We start from the raw sequence: 22,011 nt of genomic DNA, 5'->3' as shown, positions 1-22,011 counted from the left end.
TATTTTCTTTTTAGGCAGACATTTGAGCATTCTATTATCGCAGCTGTTTCTGCTTGAAAAACTGTTGGCCAGTTTCCCATAGCTACAGAGATTTTTGTTCTGGGACCATACACTCCAGCACCTGTTCTGATTCCCATTTTTGACCCATCAGTGTAGAACATGATTGAGCCATTACGAACACTGGGACCGCCTTCATCCCATATTGAACGAGAAGGTTCGATTACACTGTATGGAATGTCGTAGTTAGTCCTAGGTTCCATCCAATCACTGTTCATCTCTGAGGATGGTCCTACGGGTAAGAGATTCAGGATGCTCAAGTGACCAATTTTGTCTCCGTCTAGTATTTTTTTTTCATTGTTCAAGCTCTAGAGCGCTTTTCTTAGCCTCTAGCTGAACATGTTGGTTCAGAGGTAGCAAGTGAAGGATAGCCTCCAGTGCCTTCGAGGGTGAGCTTCGCATTGCTCCAGTAATTGCAATGCAAGCTAGTCGTTGGAGTTTGTTTAGCTTTTTTGTAGCTACAGTCTCCTTGGTCTTTGGCCACCAGACTAATGAGGCATAGGTTATCCTAGGCCGCACAATGGCAGTGTAGACCCACATTACCATTTTTGGTAATGTGGGTTTACATGTTCTTCCTATCATTTTAGAACATGCCCATAGGGCTGTATTGGCCTTACTGATTATTGCATCTAAGTGCGCATTCCAGTTGAGTTTAGCATCTAGGATAGCACCTAGATATTTCACTGAAGCGCTGCATTTTATTTCCACTCCCTCAAAATATAAAGACTGCAGATGCTGTTTTTTTCTTTTTGGTGAATTGGACAATTGTTGTTTTTGAGGGATTTATGCTCAGACCTTCTGTGGTACACCAATTTTGTGTAAGGTTTAAGGCCATCTGCATTCTGCACGATACCACGTCGTCGAACTTGCCTCGTATCATTATGACTAGATCATCGGCGAAGCCCACAATTTCAAAATCTTTTGCCTCTAAACTTGTCAGAAGGTCGTCAACTACTAGTGACCAAAGGAGAGGTGATAGAACGCCTCCTTGTGGGCAACCCTTTGTTGCAATCTCATAATTAGACGACCCGCCCAGCTCCGAGGTGATTTTTCTGTGTGTGAGCTTGCCATGGATCCATTCGACTATACAGTTATCGAAGTGTCTTCTTCTCATTGCCTGTGCAATTGATAGATAAGAAGCATTATCGAAAGCACCTTCGATGTCAAGAAACGCACATAATGCGGTTTCTTTTGACAAGAGAGATTTTTCAATTTTTATCACAAGCATGTGACAGTGCTGTTATTGTTGATTTGCCTGATTGGTAGGCAAACTGGTATTTGGATAGTGGGTGTTTGGACATGAATACAAACTTTATGTATTCATATAATACTTTTTCCATAGCTTTCAACAGTACTGATGATAAACTAATTGGTCCGAAAGCCTTTGGAAGTGATTTGTCGCGTTTTCCCGCTTTTGGGATGAAAACTACTTTCACAAGTCTCCATATCGAAGGAATGTGCTCTAGTATCAGACTTGCCTTAAAGATCTCGATTCGAGACGGAATTAGTTTTGATTCTCCATTTTGAATCAGGGCTGGAAAAATCCCATCTGCACCTGCAGATTTGTAAGGTAGAAAGGATCTCACCGCGTTTACTACTCTGGCCCTCGTGAAGACTAACCCAGCAACTATGTTAGCGACATCCTTTGCACTTTTGAGTCCTATGAGACGCCTTCAAGAGCATATTGTGTCGCCATTATAGCCAGGATTTGTATCCGAGTGGACAGATGTAGATCCCGGAAAGTGAGTCTTCATCAGTAAGTCTAGTACTTCTGAGGGGTTTTTTGTGAACGAACCGTCATTCTTTTTAAGCGATCTAAGCCCGTTCGAGTGGTCTTTTGCCAAAGTCTTGTTGAGTCTAGCAACGATTGGGGTATTTTCAATGCTATCGTAGTTATATACCCAGGATTTTCGTTTAGATCGTCTCAGTTCTCTGCTGTACTCAGTTAGGGCTCTCTTATATTGAGACCAGTCCGACGTAATTTTTGCTCTGTTGAACAGTTTACGCGCCGTTTTGCGAAGCCGTTCGAGCCTTTTATTCCACCAAGAAACGTTTCTTGTCGAAGAAACTTTTCTCAGTGGGCAATTACTGTTGTAGACAGAGACTATCGTTTCATTTAATTCTTTTGTAGCTGATTCAAGCTGCTGAATCGACCTTATTTTCGAGCTTAGAGTTTTAGGCTCGAGTTTAAGTGCATACCGATCCCAATTGGTTTTTTTGGGATCTCGGTATTCTCTATGAACTTCCATGCCACCATTCCATTCAAAAATAATGTGTCTATGATCAGACAAAGACGCCTCTTCGGAAACGTGTCAGTTATGGATATTTTCTTGAATAGCCGGGCTGCATAGCGTTAGATCTAAGACTTCTTGTCTGATAGCGTTAATGAAGGTTGGTTCATTCCCTTTGTTAGCAATATCTATGTTGTTTGACGAGAGAAATTCTAAAAGACACTCACCTCGGTAGTAAATATCCGTACTTGCCCACATGGTGTGATGAGCGTTGGCATCACATCCGATAATGAAGTCCTTGTTAATTTCCCTGCAGTAGTTTACAAACGCCGCTACCTCTCGTGGAGGAACCTCAGGAACGTCGCCTGGAAAGTAAGCCGACGCAATTACGATGTCGACCCTTCCTTTGGCGGTAGGAACTTCCACTCTGATCGCGACGATGTCCCTTTGAATGAACTCTGTAGTAGGAAGGCATTTAATGTTTGCATTTACTAAGACAGCAGCTCTTGGGGAGTCATGCTTGTCATCATAGAACAACTTACATGAACCTGTTTGAATACCTAGTATTCTTCCCTTGTGAACCCAAGGCTCTTGTATAAGAGGTAGATCCACAGCGTCTTTTCCTCAGCTTAGTTTCGCCAAATCGGAAGTTTATATTGAAGTTTGTGCTAGGTAGTTGACGCATTGAAGCTTCGTCGACTGTTAGCGTCCAGTCCGCGTGAATTTCGTTGGGATTGGATCTGCTTAGTATTCGCCATTTATCGGTGGAGAGATATTCATTTTGACTCTCAATGAGGCTTTTGAGTCTCTCGTCGCTGAATGTTGCGCTTTGTGGGAAAAAGGCATGGAGAATTTCTGGAAGCGGAATATTTTGGGCGTCTAGAGCAACCAGTTTGATGTTGTCGTCTAGGATTATCCCGGGAACCACTTTCTTCAACCATTCCGAAGTTTGATGGTCTTTGCACGAAAGGATTAGATAACCTGACTTATACGAGCAATTGAAAAATTTGGGCTTAACCGGCTCGTTTCTTTGTTGCTCTATTGCAGTGAGTAGAGCATTCTGGACGGAATCTAACTGAGCCGTAGTAAGATCGGTGTTGGGATAGTCCTCCGGGAGTATTCCAACTTTGATCTGTTCCAAAGCTTCCTTGAAGGAGATTCCAGTTTCGACAGAAGTTATTGCGGAGTCTTTGTTTTGAAGAGTGTTTTGGGCATCTTTTTTTTTGCTCATTCAACCCCGCTCTTTTACGGGGGCAGATATTTTGTTTAGATTTTTTAAGAATCGGTTTTTCGTCACTACTAGGTAGTTCCGATTGTGCTCCCGTGGCCGAGTGGTTAGCGTCATAACTAACATGCCGGGTGTTCGGGTTCGATTCCCGTTCTGGTCGGGGGAATTTCTCGTCAAAGAAATTTCCTCCGACTTGCACTGTGATCACGCGTATTCTAGAGCTTGCCACTCAGAATGCATTGCAAGGCGTGTTATTTGGCATAGAAATCTCAACTAAGTACTAATAAAAATAACGCAAGTAATACTACGTTGAGACGGCGAAGTTCCTCTAGGAACGTTAGTGCCATTGAAGAAGAAGAAGAAGAAGGTAGTTCCGATTCTCGGGGGCGTTTTGCTGGTCCAGAGATGTGCTGACTCAGTGCTTGCTGCCGAGCTTCCTTTGCAGGGATCTCAGCTGCGACCAAGTTCTTCAGCCTCCTTCTCTGACCCTTGGTGAGGTTTTTCTTCCACGAAGAGTGGACCTCAGCTGAATCTAGCACTTTAGGTTCAGTTTTTGTAGTGACGTTACTTTCGTCACTTTCATCCTCTAGCGACTCACAACGAGTCGGGGTGTTGAGGATGGAAGAGGAGCAGGACTGAACATCCGCAGGTGCGTCGCTCAGTACTTCATCCTCTTCGACATTCATAGAGTCGACCTCTATGACGTTTTTTTCCGACAGAGAGAGGCTGCCGGAACCCGGAAGATTTTTGTTTTTTGTTGAATTATTCATGAAATTCCCACGAGTTGCGCCGTAAACAAGGTCAACTGCATCAGTGACCCGCTTAATGCAGAGGGGGCAGACGATACTTTGGAGGGTGCCCTGGTACTCCACAGGCTCCGTTAGAGGCAGGGTATTTGATTGAAACCCCCCCAACCATTCATCCCTCAGCACGGGTCGCGTCACACCTTGGATTAGGGGTTTATCCATTACTTTCTTTCCATAATAACCATGGTTAACAGCTATTACAACCATCCTCCTTTTAGGGGCTTTGGACTCACTGCTCTGGTTCTCAATAATTTCAGGTTCTTATACGGACATGCTATTATCAACATAATTTCAGATTCTTACAAGGACATGTCATTATCGAGATCCGTCATTCGTAGGCGGAGTGATACTACCAGACAAACTTTGAATCTCTTCCTATTCATGAATATACTGCAATATAATAGTATGATGTTTTCCTAGGCATTCCTTCCATTTTTCATGGCACTCCAACCAGGGCCTTACAATTTCACTTCAATTGGCACATCGTCACTTAATAATGTGTCTATAGCTACTCATTTTGCCACAGAACCATGCAGGCTATATAGCTATTCTCTTTTCACGCTCAGTAAGAAAAATATATCGTCTCTTTCGTACATTGTTTCACGTTGATTCCTTTCATTCTGCAAACGAAAGCGACGTCAGAAATCGTCACTTGAAAATTTATTTCAAGCATCCATGTATCCGGGTAGTTTGTATAGAAATGATTTTTTCCTTGCTGCATTCGAAACTTATTCACTGAAACTAATGTAAACGGTGCAGTGAGAGTTGTGCAGTATGCCTGCTGGATTAACATGTACCGGCGCTAGTAGTAAGCGTGAAATTAGTGATGAAACGAATAGTGGTTTGGTCGGATACTGGATAGGGGTAGTGGGGACAAATTGGTCATGGGGGGCAAAGTTGGTAGTATAACTATTGACTATAGATGCCGTATTGATAGTCACCTTATGTTTGAAGAATTCAATGACCTTAGAGTCACCCTGTACTTCAGTAGAGCTCTCGCATATCAAAACACAAATACAAACAGAAATTAGTCTCTCGATAGCCATTCGACCGTAGTTCTGTGCGCATGGTATCTGAGGAATTTCTCATGAAATTTAGTTTATTCAATCTGATATGTTGGACAAATCATCAGTTCGGACGACTGTTCACATATTCTAGGAGAGGTGAACAGATATTTTGTTTAATCTCAGCGATTAATTAGCATAGAAATTATTTTCATGTTTGGGGGCAGAGTGTTCATAGGTGAATAACAACTTACAATGTTTTGTTTACTAAAGCTGATATACGTCATCACATTCTGCTCTTGATGAATATCCTTTTGTGGCTTTGACCCTCGATAAATATGCCACTCCAACTAAACCAAACCTCATTATGCGGAACGATATGTGTTTCTTACTACGTTTTTGTATGCAAGTATAATTGAGGCTCTAGGTGAATAGGCCAAGCTTATTTCATACATGTACCTACTGTAACAAATATGATTAGAACAAATTTGGACAAAAAAACGCATAAATCTATCCCATTTAGCTCTATATGTGCGGGTGACCACTTTGCCCCCACTAGGAACCACTTTACCTCCACGCAAAAAAAAAGTTCGATTTTTCACCTTTTTTTCTAATGATGAAAAGTGTACTATTTTGAATTTTCATAGTAAAAGCCGTTTGCTATCTTGAAAATGAGTTGAACTATAATATTCTTCGAAAAACGGGATTTAAATCGGTATGTGGGCGCTGGAAATGGCCATATTCCAGCTTCGAGTTTGGATAGCCGAGTATCCGGCAGCCCGATATTCGGCTCTTTCTTGACTAACACGAAACAAACAGAAAGGGCATGCGTACATGAAACAAATGAAGCATTAAATTTGCGGAACAAACAAACACATTTTGAAATGAAAATAATGAACGATTGTGAAATTTTTCGTTTAGAATAAATATCTTGAGCCTTAAATTGTTCTTGCTGCACTTTCCATTAATCCGGCATTAAGGCCATTTGAACAAGATCAGTGTCAATCCCCGCTCCCAAATTTATTTATTCTATGAAAAGAAAATAGTTAGAAATTCGTCTAGAAGGTAGTCATCGAAAACATTTTTTTTTATTTCATCACTAGCTGATTCGGCAAACTTTATCCCGCTTAAAATAGATTTTTTGTTATCAACAATTTCGAACATTTACGTTTTCTTACTAAGCGAGCTTTCATGGATCCAATCGTAGAACTATTCTTTGATTGATCTTCTAATTTTCGCAATTTCCATTCACTATAAATATCCTAGTACTTCTACCAAAACTCATTATAATTTGAAATTATTTCCAGACACAATTCTCGTTCAAGATTCTTCGATTCAACTGGATTCTTTTATTACGCGATAGATGCGTGCACGAAAAAAAAATCGCGTAATTTTAAGCAAATCGCGTAATTTCGAGCTATTTGCGTAAAAAAAGTATTATGTGTATGTATTAGGGTGCGAATGAATGTACGAAAAAAATCGACCCTAAAATTTCAAAAAGTTACCTCATAAAAAATGTTCACCACCTCGAAAAAACGCCCTGTGCCAAATATTAGCTCAATCGGACTTAAGGAAGTTTTTTTTTCGGAATACGAAAGGAAACGTATGGTTTTGGGTACCAATAAAAATAGTTATCTCGATTTTTCATTCGGAACGTGCTGCGAAATGTTGATTTGCCCGTGAATATACCCTTTGCAAAATATTAGCTCATTCGAACTTTATTTATTAGTGTTACATACGTAAAAAATTGAGTTTTTTTTTGAAACGAAAGATAACCGAAAATCGGGGTTTAAAAAAAAATTTTGGTGGTAAACATTTTGTATAGGGTAACTTTTTGAAATTTTATGGTCGATTTTTTCCCATACCTTCATTGGCACCCTAGTGTATGTATAGTAAATTGGGATTATCAGCCACCCAAAATCAAAGGTTTTGCTTGTTTGCAACACCACTCAAGTAGAAGCGATCTTCATCATTAATCATGATAACGCATGCGGAGGGATTTTCTGAAGTATTTCTTCACAAAGCCTTTTTCCGATTGGCATCCCCGTTTTCCTATGCATTAGTTTTGCCGATTTGTGCGTTTACCAACCCGCACCGTTAATAACGAGCAACTATCTTTCCACCCGTTTTCAACTTATTCGGTCGCGAGCGAGCTAGCTAGCACAGCACAACAAGCGGACATCAATTATTCCTACCGCTGATTTCACACACATCTACACACACAGCATCATACAGGAATGGAATGGTGTTTATAGTTTATGGTCGATATCTGAGAGGAAAGGGGAAAGTCGGGTGCGAGTTGGTTGCGTAGTTCAATCGCAAATTGAAGACGGAGCCAAATAGAATATTTGGTAGGCCACTTGATGTTGGAAACACAACATGGCGTCCTTAACCATTTGTCGATACATTTCCAGTTATTTCCACAACACACTTCATCAATATCAAACATTATCAACCCTCTGCATTTTATTCATTTGACATTAAACTTCAAAACAAATAAAAATAAAATTGATTGATTGTTCAGCGTATTCAAATATCGATCTTAGTTCAGAACAGAGAGCATTTTTGGAAATCGATACTTTTGTTGTTTTTTTTCATTCGAAGAAAGAAAAAACAGTCAAAGTAAACCGAGTGAAACGATGAATACAGATCGCTACTGCTAATAAAAGATAAATCTCAACTTTGCTTCGATGGAAAAAAGACCGGAATGGACCCGAAGACACGATGAATTGATATTTCGCAATGAAAATCCTTTACTGGGAACAGGGATGCCAGGTGATTTTTTCAAATGTATTCACATGGTACGAAAATATGTCTTCAAATGCCTTCACAATCATATCGGAGGAAACTAAAATACATAATTTATTTTTGAGCAAATTTTGATAGCTTATTCAATGTTTATTCTAATTGGTATTGTTATATAGCCCAATTCATTAAATTTACTGGCTTCCGTGTTTTCAATGAAAATTCAAGCGCCTTCCGTAAACTGCAGGAACCTTGTACCGTTTATGTTGCTGAGCTGGCAGCAATCGACTTTGCATTGGGGATGATCTCCAACAAGCCTGCAGACCATTACTTCATTTTCTCGGATAGTCTCAGTTCGCTTGAGGCTCTCCAGTCGATGAAAACTAGTAGGCACCCATCTTATTTCCTCACAAAGGTGAGGCAGCAGATGAGTGCACTGATCGAATGATCTTATAAGATAACCTTTGTATGGGTCCCCTCTCATTGCTCAATTCCTGGCAATGAGAAGGCGGACACTCTTGCAAAGTTGGGTGCCCAGGAAGGCGAATTGTTTGATAGACAGATTTCACACGATGATTTTTTCTAATTACTTCATTTAATGGATCCAAAATATATCCATAATGTTCTACTGATATTGTTCTATCGGTTCTAAGGAAACCAATTTGCCTTCCTCGCTTGTTTCCGAAGCTGAACAATCGAATTCAGTCCACTCAGTAGCTCGTTATGAGGAGGCGATCTGGCGTAGTGGTAACATCCATGCCTCTCACGCTAAAGGTCACGAGTTCAATTCTCACTCCCGACATTCTTGGCCGACTTCTCCGACAAAATGGAAGTAAAAGTGACGAACCAGCCAAATGAGTTGAAAGTCACTATAATACAGATATATATAAAAAAAAGGAGCTCGTTATCACAGTTCCGGAACTTAGTAGTAGGCAGCTATGAATCAATGCACAAAATCGATTTCATTTTTCTTGAAAACTGAATTAACAACAACGACTCGGTCAAATAGTTATGAATGGAAGAAAATGTTCTGCGATCTCTGTATAGTGTGATCTATTAGTAGTTGCTGAAACCGTAGTCAATTGATAGGTTGACGCTTCGTATTCATTGTATGAGTTAGTGGTTTTCAAAGATCCATTAATCGCGGTATTTTCTGGTAAGACTGTTTATAGTTTATCGGGGATACATACGTGAAACTGTAAACATCCGAACCAGAAATTTCCATTAACGTAAGAATAATTTGAACAAGGCTAGAGTAAACAAAATAGGGGTCAATATTCCAAATTTCTGAACATTGAAAGCCACTCTCAGGGACGAATATGATCCTCAAGAGTTATTGAAATTCTATATTTATCGATTTCATCTTTGTTCCAATGTATACAACACTTGTTCGTACAATGTCACATGAATTCCGACAGATTCCTCGGTAGTACACTTGAATAAATGACACGTGCCAAATCGTGCATACTTAGCGGTACAGTTTCTAGTTTGTTTTCCGTTTGCTCTCTGTGTGAAGTCAACATTCATTTGTCGGTGTTATAATAAACGTCCATGCTGTTGTTTGTTTTCGGTTCGTGGGAATCTTTTTGCCGTGAAAACACTATTTTAGTTTCCTCTAATTGATTTGATTTATTCGGTCATTAAATACCATCCAGCGGCGTCGGCGCCTTCGGCTGCCATTGAGAGGTGTTGTCGTGGTGGTGGCGCTCAGCACTAACAAGCGAAGATAATCGGACAGATCAAGGTTCGGCACATGCCGAAACAATTTATGACACTATTCAAAGTGCGAAGCTCCTTTTTCTGCTTCTCTCACGCCACTGGCCAACGGAATCTAGCTCTCTAGAGCTTCACCTTCCAAAATAATAAACAATGAGAATCCACGCGTCTCCATGACCTTCACATTTATTTTTGAAATGTGTCAACGCATCCAACAGCGCGGTTTCGTTTTCCAACGCGCGCGACTCGTACTAGCGTTACTTTGGTTTCCTGTGAGTCTAGACAGTGCCGGCGAGAAATATTCGAGAAATACACTTTTGAATGATCTCTCTAAATTTCATCACTTCTGCGGTATGTCGGGATGGAATGTTTGACGAATTTGTATCTGCAGATATTTTTTGTCTTAAAGTGGTCAGAGAAAATGAAACATTACCCAAGTGACCTATTTTTCCAAGCTATAAAATATCGTTTTCTAGGTCAACTGTTCTTGTCCATGTCGATATCGTTTTCGTCATTTTCCCCCATGCTGCTCTACAATGTAAAATAATTCAATGAAGAAAAATCACAATTGGGTGGTTTTTCGGTTTTCATATTCATTTATTGTATTTGTAAAAATATTCAAGTTTTATCACAAACAAACGTTTCTCGGTTGAACACATAATAATTTTCTTTGTCTGTAGTTAACAACCAATGGCGTAAGGATGTAAAATAAAGTTGTTAAGGACGACTTTGGAGTCAAAAAGCTCAGAATATTGATTTGAGCTTTTTCTCTTTTCATATTTATTTATTTGTTTATTTTTCAAAGTTATATTTCTTTTGTAAATACTTCTTTATTCCCCATTGTTTTGCCGTCGTTGGACTACGTCTAACTTTTCAATATAGGAGGCTAATTTCAATGTTTCGGTTAGAAAAAGTGAGATATTAAGCGAAAATATCTCTTCAATTAATAGACTAAAGACTCTTTCACCCTATAGTTGGGTTCAGAATGCCGCATTTGCATCACGTTGCATCGGCTGTCAACGCTTGCTGAATCCAAATTAGCTTTGGCATAAAAAATTCCCTTTCGTGTGCTGAAAGATGAACGAACAAATAAAAGCATATTTTTCAAGAGTGTTAAAATGTTAGTATGTGTGGAGCAGACCTCTCTATCTCTTAGACTGAACGTCAGCTTGGAATTGTACCCAGAAAAAGTTCAAACGATGCCAAGCAGGGATCGAACTAAGGCCGGCTGAAATGTAAGGCTGTTTTACACGACTAACCTATGTTTTAGTGCTTTGAACAAAGTCTTAGAAATGGCTATGGAAATCTCTTCCACCGAACCTAATGTTCTTCTAATGGGGGATTTTAACATAAATCTTCCTAATCATGATTCATCAAGAAAATATCAAGTAAATATGTTGTCACTCAGAATTTCACCTATTTCCGCTACTAGATGTGGCTGCAATTCTTCTCTCATTGATTATGTGATAAGTAACTGTACGACCAACGTTAATAATATTTACCAATCCTCTGCTGCGGTAATTAGCGACCATGATTTTATATGCTTTGATTTCAGAACAAAAGTTGCACTTAAAATGAGTGAGACGTACTACACGAGAGAATTTCACAAAATAAACGTTGATACTTTCTTTACAGATTTGCAAAACTGCAACTTGAACCTCATTTATACCTGTGTCGATGTTAACACTAAATTGCGGATGCTGAATAATGAACTTTTATCAATCGTTGATAGCCATGCCTCTCTTAAAGAAAAAGTAATTATTGATCCGACCGCCCCTTGGATTATTTCACAAGTGACCTATCTTTTCAATAAGCGATCAATTGCTTGGGGTAAATGCAAAAGAGATAAATCAAACATTGCCATCTGGAACAAATTTGCTAGACTACGTAACAAAACTAATCACGTTATTAAAAAATCAAAATCAGCATATTTCTCACAACAATTGAAGCCTATAGCCTATCATCTATGAAACTATGGAAAACAGAAATCGTTTAGGTCTTACAAAAACACAAAATCGAGGAGATGTCAGAGCCTTGAGTTGCGTAACGGCAGATTCATTGAATCGATTTTTCATTTCTGATTTGTACCCGGTATCCTTTAACGAAGAGCCTGAAATAGACTATTTCTCAAACTTTTCTTTCAGGTCGGTTAGTATTGATGAAATTTTAACAGAACTCAATCTCGCCACTTGTGAGGCAATCGGTTATGATCAAATTAGCCTAACGATACTGAAGAAAGCATCTGATGTGCTTCTCCCCGTATACACAGATATTTTCAATAGCATAATTACTGAATCTACATTCCCAAAAGCATGGGAAATCGCTCGCATTGTTCCAATTGTCAAAAACGACAACCCTACCGAAAACAAAGATTTTAGACAAATTAGCATACTGCTTTATATAAAATCGTTGAAAGTCTCCTATGCAAACAACTTAACGAATATTTGATTAACAATAACTTATTATGTCCTCCTTAAGTCGGGATATCGTAAAAAATGCAGCACAACAACAGCACTAATAAAAATTGAAGACGACGTGCTGTAATTTTATGGAACAACTTCCTTTAAGCTGCAAGCGTGCTTCTTCATTTTCTGCATTTAATAGATTGTGTAGTCAATACTTTCTATCAAGGAACTAATAATCATATTAGTGTAGTGTATACTTTGAGAACCGTTAGGTTATTCATACTATGCTTTGGTCTTATACAAATAAAAATATTTTTTTATTATTTTCAATTTCAACCTATTTTTCAACCAATGTTTTATCAACCACAATCAACAAATATCGAAAGCGAGCCGGTGTGTTGTCTTTATTAAAAATGAAATTGCACTGGTAAATTTGTTTATGATTCCAGCGCCAGAGACTCGGATAGTTGTTCCAATAATCGAAGAAGAAAGAATGTGTCACAGTGTCTCATGTTATCAGTATATAGAGAATGGGCAATAAAAAAGGAATGAAGAAATTGATTTTGAGGAAGATGAAGAAGTAGGTGAATGCATACAGATATAAAAATAATATTCGAGTTCTAAGATTCAACGCACAGAACAAATTACCTTTTTTTAGCTCGAATACTGTTTTTTTTTATGAAATATACGAGATTGTTATGAGAAAAACGCTTTGCAACAATAATTTCGATATGTTATGTTGTATAGTGTAATAATATGTTGTATTACAGATCATATGATAAATAATGTAATAAATGCTTTTCTATATATTATACATGTCATATGAAAAATTATACATATTGGAGAAAAAAAACAGATTTTGATTAGATAAAAAATTTGTTTCCAATATACCACGTTTCCATTATATCACGCGAAATTTTTCTCTGAAAGTGATATAATTGAGACGTTACTGTATTTCCTATCGATTGATGTAAACATCTCTGTGATCTATCAAGAAACGATCAAATTATGAGCGTTTAAAATCTGTAATTTTTTCGTTTATATTTTCATTTTACATCCTTTTCCTTTCTATAAAAGTAATCCCTGTTCGGAAAATATCCCCCAAACAAACGGTGAACAAGCTAATGAATAAAAAAGCAGTAAATTAATAGGATATATTAAATATCAACCCAAGACTAATCATATATGTTTAGAAAAATGTTTGACGTGTTCTATAGCCCAAAAACAAAGGCAGGGGGTATTATATTAGGAATGAACGAAGTTTAATAAATAATTCTTTATTAGTATTTGTTAGTCAGTTAGTAGGTTTTGTTGTAACTATCCCGTATTCTTTAACCTTTAACCTTGAGGTGGCTAAAATAAATTACTATTAAATTGAATGAAGTTAAAGAAAAAATATTTTCTGGAGTTTTTTCATTCTATTATTTCCTTTTTTTAATAAATACCAATAACGCCTTAAATACACAATGGCAATATTAAAGAGACGCGCACAGTCTGTGAGTACACGAGTTACGATTTTGTGCGCGAGTATAGGAGTGTTAAACAGCTTCATATTAAGTTTCGTACTCAACATATGGTGTTGACTGATCGCTGTCTAGAATGTTCGTGACATGTGTGGAATCGACTTTCAAATCAGCAGAATGGAACAAAAAACACGTGTTCCCCAATATATATCTTTATTCTATTCAAAAAACGCGCATTTCAATGCACAGAATGCTCCCACTGTGCGGCGCGAGCAATCGGCACAGCAGCAATGTTTCAAAATTAACTCTCAGCTTTAATACATGGTGTTGGTTGAAAGCAGTAATTTTATTTAAAGTCCCTTAGATAACCACGATTAAACCACTCCACTGCACAATGGTCCAGGAAGTGCATTTGAGTGGAAAATAGCACTAGAGCTCGACAGTTATTCTCTAGAGTCTAGAGTCATGACAAAAACTGTCTTCGACAAAGTTGTTACATATAATAGAGCGCTCATTTTCATGTTTTCAAAATTAGGGTGACCAACATTTTAGATGAAATCAAAAATCTAACTTTCTATCTATAGACAAAGATAAATTTAGTTCGACAATGTTGTAGCACTAGTTATTTTTATCAACATTGTAGAACAAAGTTTTTTTCTTTGTTTTAATATAATCAATTTAGCGCTTTTTATTCTAAGTTGCATATAGATGACCATTAAAGAACGGGTTTTTTGCTCCAACTTTTATATTTTAAATCCTAAATCAAAATTGATTTCGAACGACTTTCAGAGCTTATCAAGACGAATATTTTGCGATGCAGAACTTGTCAATATCATAATACTACTCAAAGTTAATCATGGTTTTCTACCCAAAAACTCATGATTTCAATTTTAGTTTACTCAAATACAAAAATTAACATAGATTTGAAAATCTCATAATATGTAGAGTCAAATATGCTCTCTCTCAAATGCCGCTAATAAACATCACAAAATGTTTGGCTTAATAAGTTTTAAAAGTTACCTGACGACAGTTTAAAATTTGAAATATAAAAGTTAGAGCAAAAAAAATCATTTTTATCATGGTCACGTCAACGCAAAAAAACGCTATTTTGGTTATTTCAAGAGATAGAAAAAAAAAATTGTTCTACAAAGTTGCTTAAAATAACTAGGGCTACAACAATGTCGAACTATGTTTAGTTCTATCTATAAAGATAAGAAAGTTTGATTTTTTATTTCATCTAGAATTTTGATCACCCTATTTTTTGACAACATGAAAATGAGCACTCTATCATATGTAACAACTTTGTCGAAAACAGTTTTTGTGTAAATAATAACTGTCGAGCTCTAGATGCTAATTTCCACTTAAATGCACTTCTGGACCATTGTGCATCGTGTCTACGCAGGAAATTCATGTATTTTTCGCGTTTAATTCACGTACCGCCAGTTTTATACACCTTCGAATATACCTTAACCAATCACCAGAATGTCTCAACACAAGCTATTCCAACGTTCGAAAAAATCACGAAAATCCGTTATTTTTCGGCGTTTCAGAGTAGGGTAGGGGAACCCGGGGCAAGAGTACCATACGGGACAAAAGCCCATCTTTTACAATTATTTAACTATTGAACTTTGTTTTTACAGATACTGCATATATCTCACATATTATCAGCCAGAACCTTAAATGTTTTTTATTGGAAAACAGATAATTACTAACTGAGCGAATAATTAATTAACGAAATACCCTCAGTTTCTATATTTTTTCATGACTCCACCAATAAAAATAGAATAATCATTTTCCTTCAACTTACTATATGAACTAATTTAAATCGTACGCATTTATTTCAATAAAAAATAAATTTGTTATCTCTCAACTTCCGGGGCAAAAGGAGCCATTATTACCGGGATAAAAATGCCATAGTCGTAACCTCGAATCCGATCTGTCAAACGCAAATAGTGTAATCGTGGTTGTGTTTGTTGTGGTCATGGTTTGTAAATATGAACGGATTTCGTTCCAAAACCAGTGGCAGATGGAAACTATGTTTTTTTTTTATTATTAAATCGTTTATTTTTACAGGCTCAGTTACATAAGTTTAAAGGAGCCAAACTCCTATCTGTATAGTTACAAGTATATATAAACATTTTTTATTAATTCTGATGTTAATGAAGTAGAGAACCGATTACTCGCGGTTTGCTCGAGTTTAGAAGGGTGACATTTTGTTTCAGGAAAAGGATGGGATATAAGGATATGTTGACAATGTTCACACTCACATTCATCATACCCAATTCTTAAGCCTTATATCTAATATGTATTTACATTTATATCTAATATGTATTTACATTTCACCTTATTCTATTGTTAATAAGAAGGGATTCGATTTCTCGCGAAGGAAAAGGAAAAGGAGAATATAAGGATATAAGGACAATCACACACGAAGATCGATAGCTTTTAGGAAGACATATATTTGGGACATGTAATCAAGATCTAACCGAGCCAACACATCTCTCACCGGCACATTGGGCTGCCTTCCTCTAGCCCGAAGAGAGTTTTCTAAATTCGATCTGGCAACAAGATACTCCTCGCACGACCAAACAACGTGTTCGATGTCGTGGTAACCTTGGCTACAAGCACATATATTGCCATTGGCAAGATTAAAACGAAAGAGTAGCGCGTCTAACGAACAGTGATTGGACATGAGTCGAGAGAAGGTGCGAATAAAGTCCCGACTCATGTCCAGACTTTTGAACCACGGTTTGAGGCTAACCTTAGAGATAATCGAGTGAAGCCACCGACCCAATTCATCTTCGTTCCACTTACGTTGCCAGTTAGCGATGGTATTTTTACGGACTAAAGAATAAGATTCATTGAAAGCGATTTGACGCTGATAAATATCGCCTTCAATTGCACCTACCTTTGCCAGTGAGTCAGCCCTCTCAAAAAAGTCCTGCGGTATTTCCGCGAGGTGTCGTTCTAAGCGCGTAGTTCAAGTTGTATTCATTGTATCGAGTCATACTATAGCTTGTTGGAAAGGTATTTTTGCGCGCTATAATATAGTCCTTGACAGTGTTTTGTTTGGTTAAGTCGTTCGTGAGTTATAGTGTCGCGAATATGGAGCAAAATAAAGAGAAAATCCGACATATTTTACAGTACAACTATGACAAAGGCAAAAATGCATCTCAAGCTGCCAATAAAATTTGTGCAGTTTATGGACCCGATACAGTTTCCATTTCCACCGCACAACGATGGTTTCAACGTTTTCGTTCTGGTGTAGAGGTCGTCAAAGATGCGCCACGCTCCGGAAGGCCTGTCGTCGAAAATTGCGACAAAATCGCTGAATTAGCCGAGAAAGACCGGCATAGTAGCAGCCATAGCATCGACCAAGAGCTGGGGATAAGTCATCACACCGTTATTGACCATTTGAAGAAGCTTGGATTCACAAAGAAGCACGATGTATGGGTGCCACACACGTTGACGCAAAAAAACATCTTTGACCGTATCGACGCATGTGAATCGCTGCTGAATCGCAACAAAATCGACCCGTTTCTGAAGCGGATGGTGACTGGCGATGAAAAGTGGGTCACTTACGACAACGTGAAGCGCAAACGGTTGTGGTCGAAGCCCGCTGAAGCGGCTCAGACGGTGGCCAAGCCCTCATTAACGGCCAGGAAGGTTCTGCTGTGTGTTTGGTGGGATTGTCAAGGAATAATCTATTATGAGCTGCTTCCCTATGACCAAACGCTCAATTCGGACCTGTACTGCCAACAACTGGACCGCTTGAAGGTAGCACTCATGAAGAAGAGGCCATCTTTGATAAACAGAGGCCGCATTGTCTTCCATCAGGACAACGCCAGGCCACACACTTCTTTGGTGACGCGCCAGAAGCTCCGGGAGCTCGGATGGGAGGTTCTTTTGCATCCGCCGTATAGTCCGGGTCTTGCACCAAGTGACTACCACCTGTTTTTGTCCATGGCGAACGAGCTAGGTAGTCAGAAGTTAGCCACAAAAGAGGCCTGTGAAAATTGGCTATCCGAGTTTTTTGCCAATAAGGAAGCGAGCTTCTATAAAAGGGGTATTATGAAGTTGGCATCTCGTTGGGAGCAAGTCATCGAACAAAACGGCGCATATTTGACTTAAAACAGATGATTGTAACTAATTTTATGAACAAATGAAAATTCAAAAAAAAAATACCGCAGGACTTTTTTGACAGCCTAATAGTTTGCCCAGGAGAACATTGGCCAAATATGTGCAGAAGTTAGGCCGTTTTAAAATTGTGTTTTCTAAACAACAGGAGGAGTAACTCGTGAGTAACTTCCTTGATATGCAGAAGTTATTTTATGGGCTGACAACACACGAGATCCCGAACCTAGGGTATAAAATCGCAGAGTGAAATAATTTAGATCCCTCTTTCGACAAAACATCCAAATTGGCCGGAGAAGATTGGCTTGCCGGTTTTCGTGAACACCACCAGAACTTGAATTTGCGTTTTTTGTAAACACCGTGAATTTCACAGTGCTTTTTTCATCAAAAATTATATTTTTATAAGATTGGCACTCTTGCCCCGTCGAGGTGGCACTCTTGCCCCGTACTGGAAAAATACAAGCCAAAAACATCATTTTTGTAAATGAAACATTTTCATAGTAAACATAACTTTTGAACAATTTGATGCATAGCTACACCAAATTGGAGTATAAATGAATAAATCAGCAAAAAATGGAAAACAAATATAACAAAAGAGCATTCAAAAACGCGTATTGACTTGAGGTGGCACTCTTGCCCGGGTTCCCCTACCCCCTTAATTCAATTCATTGAAATGTCTTACAATTTTATTTTATACCAATCTTTCAATACTTCAAATGAAAGCAATCGGAATCGTTCTAAGAAGTGTACTTTCGAATTAGAATCAGTTTGAAGTAAACATTTTGGGTTCAAAACAAGATCAATAACAATCCTCTCTCAAAATTATTTATTTTAATTTTGTTTATATTTAAAATTTTTTGGAATTAAATTTAATAACTATTTAATTTAAAAATAATCAAAAATAATACACTTACTAAATGAGTGGATTTATCTTTTGGCTCGATAGACTGCTTTTGTGGACAACGACGTTTCCAGTTTTGTTCGGTAGTAGAACATAGCGAGCTTTACAAATATTAAAATTGAAGTAAATGTTATGCAAATATATGAGTATATTCTATGGTACAATAGAATGATCGTTATCTCAAAAATAGATAAATTTCGTTTGTTTACTTGTGTTTTTTGGCCATCTTTGAATATTATTTTGCAAAATTATGATTGTAGTTTTGTTCGTTGTGATAGTTTACGACACGCTGACCAATATGCGTTTATAGTTTACCCGGGTATGTATGGAAAAAATATGTCATTTCAAGGCCCTGATTTGTTTCGACTCGAATTAACTTTGCCAACTTTCTTTGTACCTTTCAACTTGAAAGTCTCGTGGTTGATAAATGTCTTAGAAATACTTCTTTTTCAATTAATCTTCTAATGTACCTTCTCACACATCGTATCAAACTATAATAACAGCAAAGGAACATTTTCAAAAATTCTGCCTTTTTCTTAAAAAAAAAATTTTGAATGACAAAATGCGTTTTTGTTTACAAAAAAAGAAACCAAAATAGTGCAACATCATTAACTTTGATTGAAAACGAACAATTTGAATTCAATTCACAGACATAATTGTTATTAGCACTTGAAGATACTACATGATGGAAACAACATTACTAACTCGTTATGATTTATTGACTTCTCAAATAAACATCATGGCAGATTATGTTTAGTTCTCGAGAGATCTCCCATAAACTCACACTTACAAAAAAGGTCACATTTCCGAATCTGTGCATACCATTTATGTACATCCCACCAAAGGTATTCCTAAAATGACTCACGCTCTTAGCATCGAAGTATGGCGCGCTGTCGTCTACCGAGTACGTAAATCAAACTTGTTCCGAAACCGCACACGAAATCCCCAAAACCGTTTCAAATATGCTGTTTTGAATTCTTCTCATTCCGTCCATCGCCGGACGGAACACGTCATTTGGTCTCTACGCGTTTTGCGTATCCAACGAACCAGCTGGATTCAGTCGTTTGCGCAAAGTGAAGAAGTGAAAAAAACAAATCCAATTGCGGATCGAAATAAATTCACGCTGCCAAGGCAAGCTTCTTAAAACGAGACGCCATCAATTCGTCAGTTCCATGCAGCACAGCCAAACCTGTTTAATGGACACTACCGTAAAAACGAGCAACTTGCTCCGCTGGATCGACATATGGTGCGAAATGAATCAACGCGACCAGGAATGATTTACATGTTTACATTTTCGTTCGGTCCGAGCTCCAAGCGGAGCTTAGTCGTCTCAATAGAAAACATTCTTCGAATTAACTGGGAGTTTCCAGTTTTCAACACATTGTCGAAAACAACGCTTTTGAACGCGTTATTCGCAACCCAGCACGTGCTTTCGCCGTTTGCGGCACGTGAACAGACGAATGTTTATACCAATCGCATAAAATCCACAATCGAATGGACCGATTTGTTGCTCATGAATAAACAATTTCTCCACTTATCCCCCGATTCTTCGTTTTTTCTTTGCAGATCTGGCACCGGCGTTCCCATACCGGCAGGTAGAGCTCAAAGAGGACGTCGATCCGAGACAGCATTTCGACATACTGCCCGAACTTGGACGGGGAACCTTCGGCACGGTATTTCTGTGTCGCGAGAAGAGCACCGGGTTGGAGTTGGCTGCCAAGATAGTATCTTGCCGAAAGAAGAAGGAGCGAATCGATGCCGTCCGGGAGATTGACATCATGAGCTGTCTGCACCATCCCCGGCTGATACAGCTGTACGATGCGTTCGACTTCGAGAACAAAGTGTATGTGATACTTGAGCTGTGAGTACTTTTGTCTTCAAAGGATTATCGAAAGATGGTTCATATGATTCGTCATCTACTTCCAAATTCTAGAGTCCAAGGGGGTGAGCTGTTTGAACGTGTTATAGACGATGACTTTGTACTAACCGAGAAAGCGTGCGCCGTGTTCATGAGACAAATCTGCGAAGGAATGGAATACATTCACAGCCGGAGTATAATTCATCTGGACATGAAGGTTAGTTGGTCGAGAGGGTGCGGGTCCACACACAATAATCTGATTTATAGAGACGCAAATATTCTGATTCATGAATGTTTTCTATGTTCAAGCAATAACGATGTTTTCTCAAACAAGTACGACGGTAGCTTATAATCAACGTAATTGCTCACTGAAATAAGCGGTTGTTCTATTTAAAGCTAATAACTGATGGCGATCGTGTTGGATATGCCAAAATTACACCATAAGAACAGTTTCTACTCAGTTCCTATATTTTTTAAATTACTGGTTGAAATTCGAAAGGGATACAAGGGGACTGTGAGTATGCTGGACATGCAGTTTATTTCAACAGTTAACTATTTAATTTCATACCAATATTGATAAGCACCCGTTCTACATGTTATTCTTTGATATTTAAACTGATATTTACATCAGAAGTGGAATATTTGAACTAAAACTAAAAATCATAAGTGATTCTGTTTGTGGATAAAGTTTTTGCGTTTTCGAAATAACGAGGTTTTATTTTCAAAATTTAATCACAGGCAAATTCATTCGTTTGGGTAAAATTGCAAATTGTTGAAGGAAGGTTAAAACAAAATAAGACGAACAGTGAAACTACGCGATGGATTTGTTTATAGAGTTTATGGAGGCGATCTGGCATAGTGGTAACAATCATACAACCGTTCTACGCATAGTTGTCCCATGTTACTTTTTGACAATTTAGACATAGGACTATGTCTTTGATATCTATATAGGGGGTCACTGTACGAAAAATGTAACGATTTATTAAGAGTTTTCAAACACATATTACTCAAAATGGTTATTGCGACATATGTTGTGTTATATATCATTAGACAGGAAATTTATCCAGATTTTTTGCTTGACACATGAACAGTGAATATAGTAAAAAAAGTTAACAATTTGACGATTTAGTTGGGTATGTTTTCTTTCGATTACACTATCTACTCGCTCCCACCCCGACGCAACGAGCAATCTTTTTGCCTAAATTCGAGCGTGAGCTCATTATGTGAGTTGATGCGTAAAATGAATTATTCTCCATTTACCGATAATAGGCATTAATTTTATATTATATTGTATGTATGGATGTCATAATATCGAGTTTATGTTTGGTTATGTGAAAATGCAATAAATGAATTTAAATGGATGCTGATTTAGTAGATCGAAAAGATATACCCACGTAAATCAGATTATGATAGCTTGAGTAGTCGCGATCAGAGCTCAGCATAGTCATAATCAACTAAGGATA

General features: G+C 38.0%; 1 protein-coding gene across 1 annotated transcript in view; it reads left to right on the top strand.

Moving 5' to 3' along the window:
• Positions 1 to 22,011, top strand: part of LOC129767508 (myosin light chain kinase, smooth muscle-like) — an 81,109-nt gene that overhangs the window by 36,494 nt on the left and 22,604 nt on the right. The window contains exons 2-3 of the mRNA XM_055768488.1: positions 20,257 to 20,551; positions 20,624 to 20,765. Coding sequence (XP_055624463.1) covers positions 20,257 to 20,551; positions 20,624 to 20,765 — 437 coding nt within the window. The remainder of the gene's footprint in view (positions 1 to 20,256; positions 20,552 to 20,623; positions 20,766 to 22,011) is intronic.

This window comes from Toxorhynchites rutilus, chromosome 2, assembly GCF_029784135.1.
Source record: "Toxorhynchites rutilus septentrionalis strain SRP chromosome 2, ASM2978413v1, whole genome shotgun sequence".
In the NCBI taxonomy this organism is placed as follows: domain Eukaryota; kingdom Metazoa; phylum Arthropoda; class Insecta; order Diptera; family Culicidae; genus Toxorhynchites; species Toxorhynchites rutilus.
The sequence above is the reverse complement of the archived record's forward strand: the minus strand, read 5'-3'. Positions and strand labels throughout refer to the sequence as shown.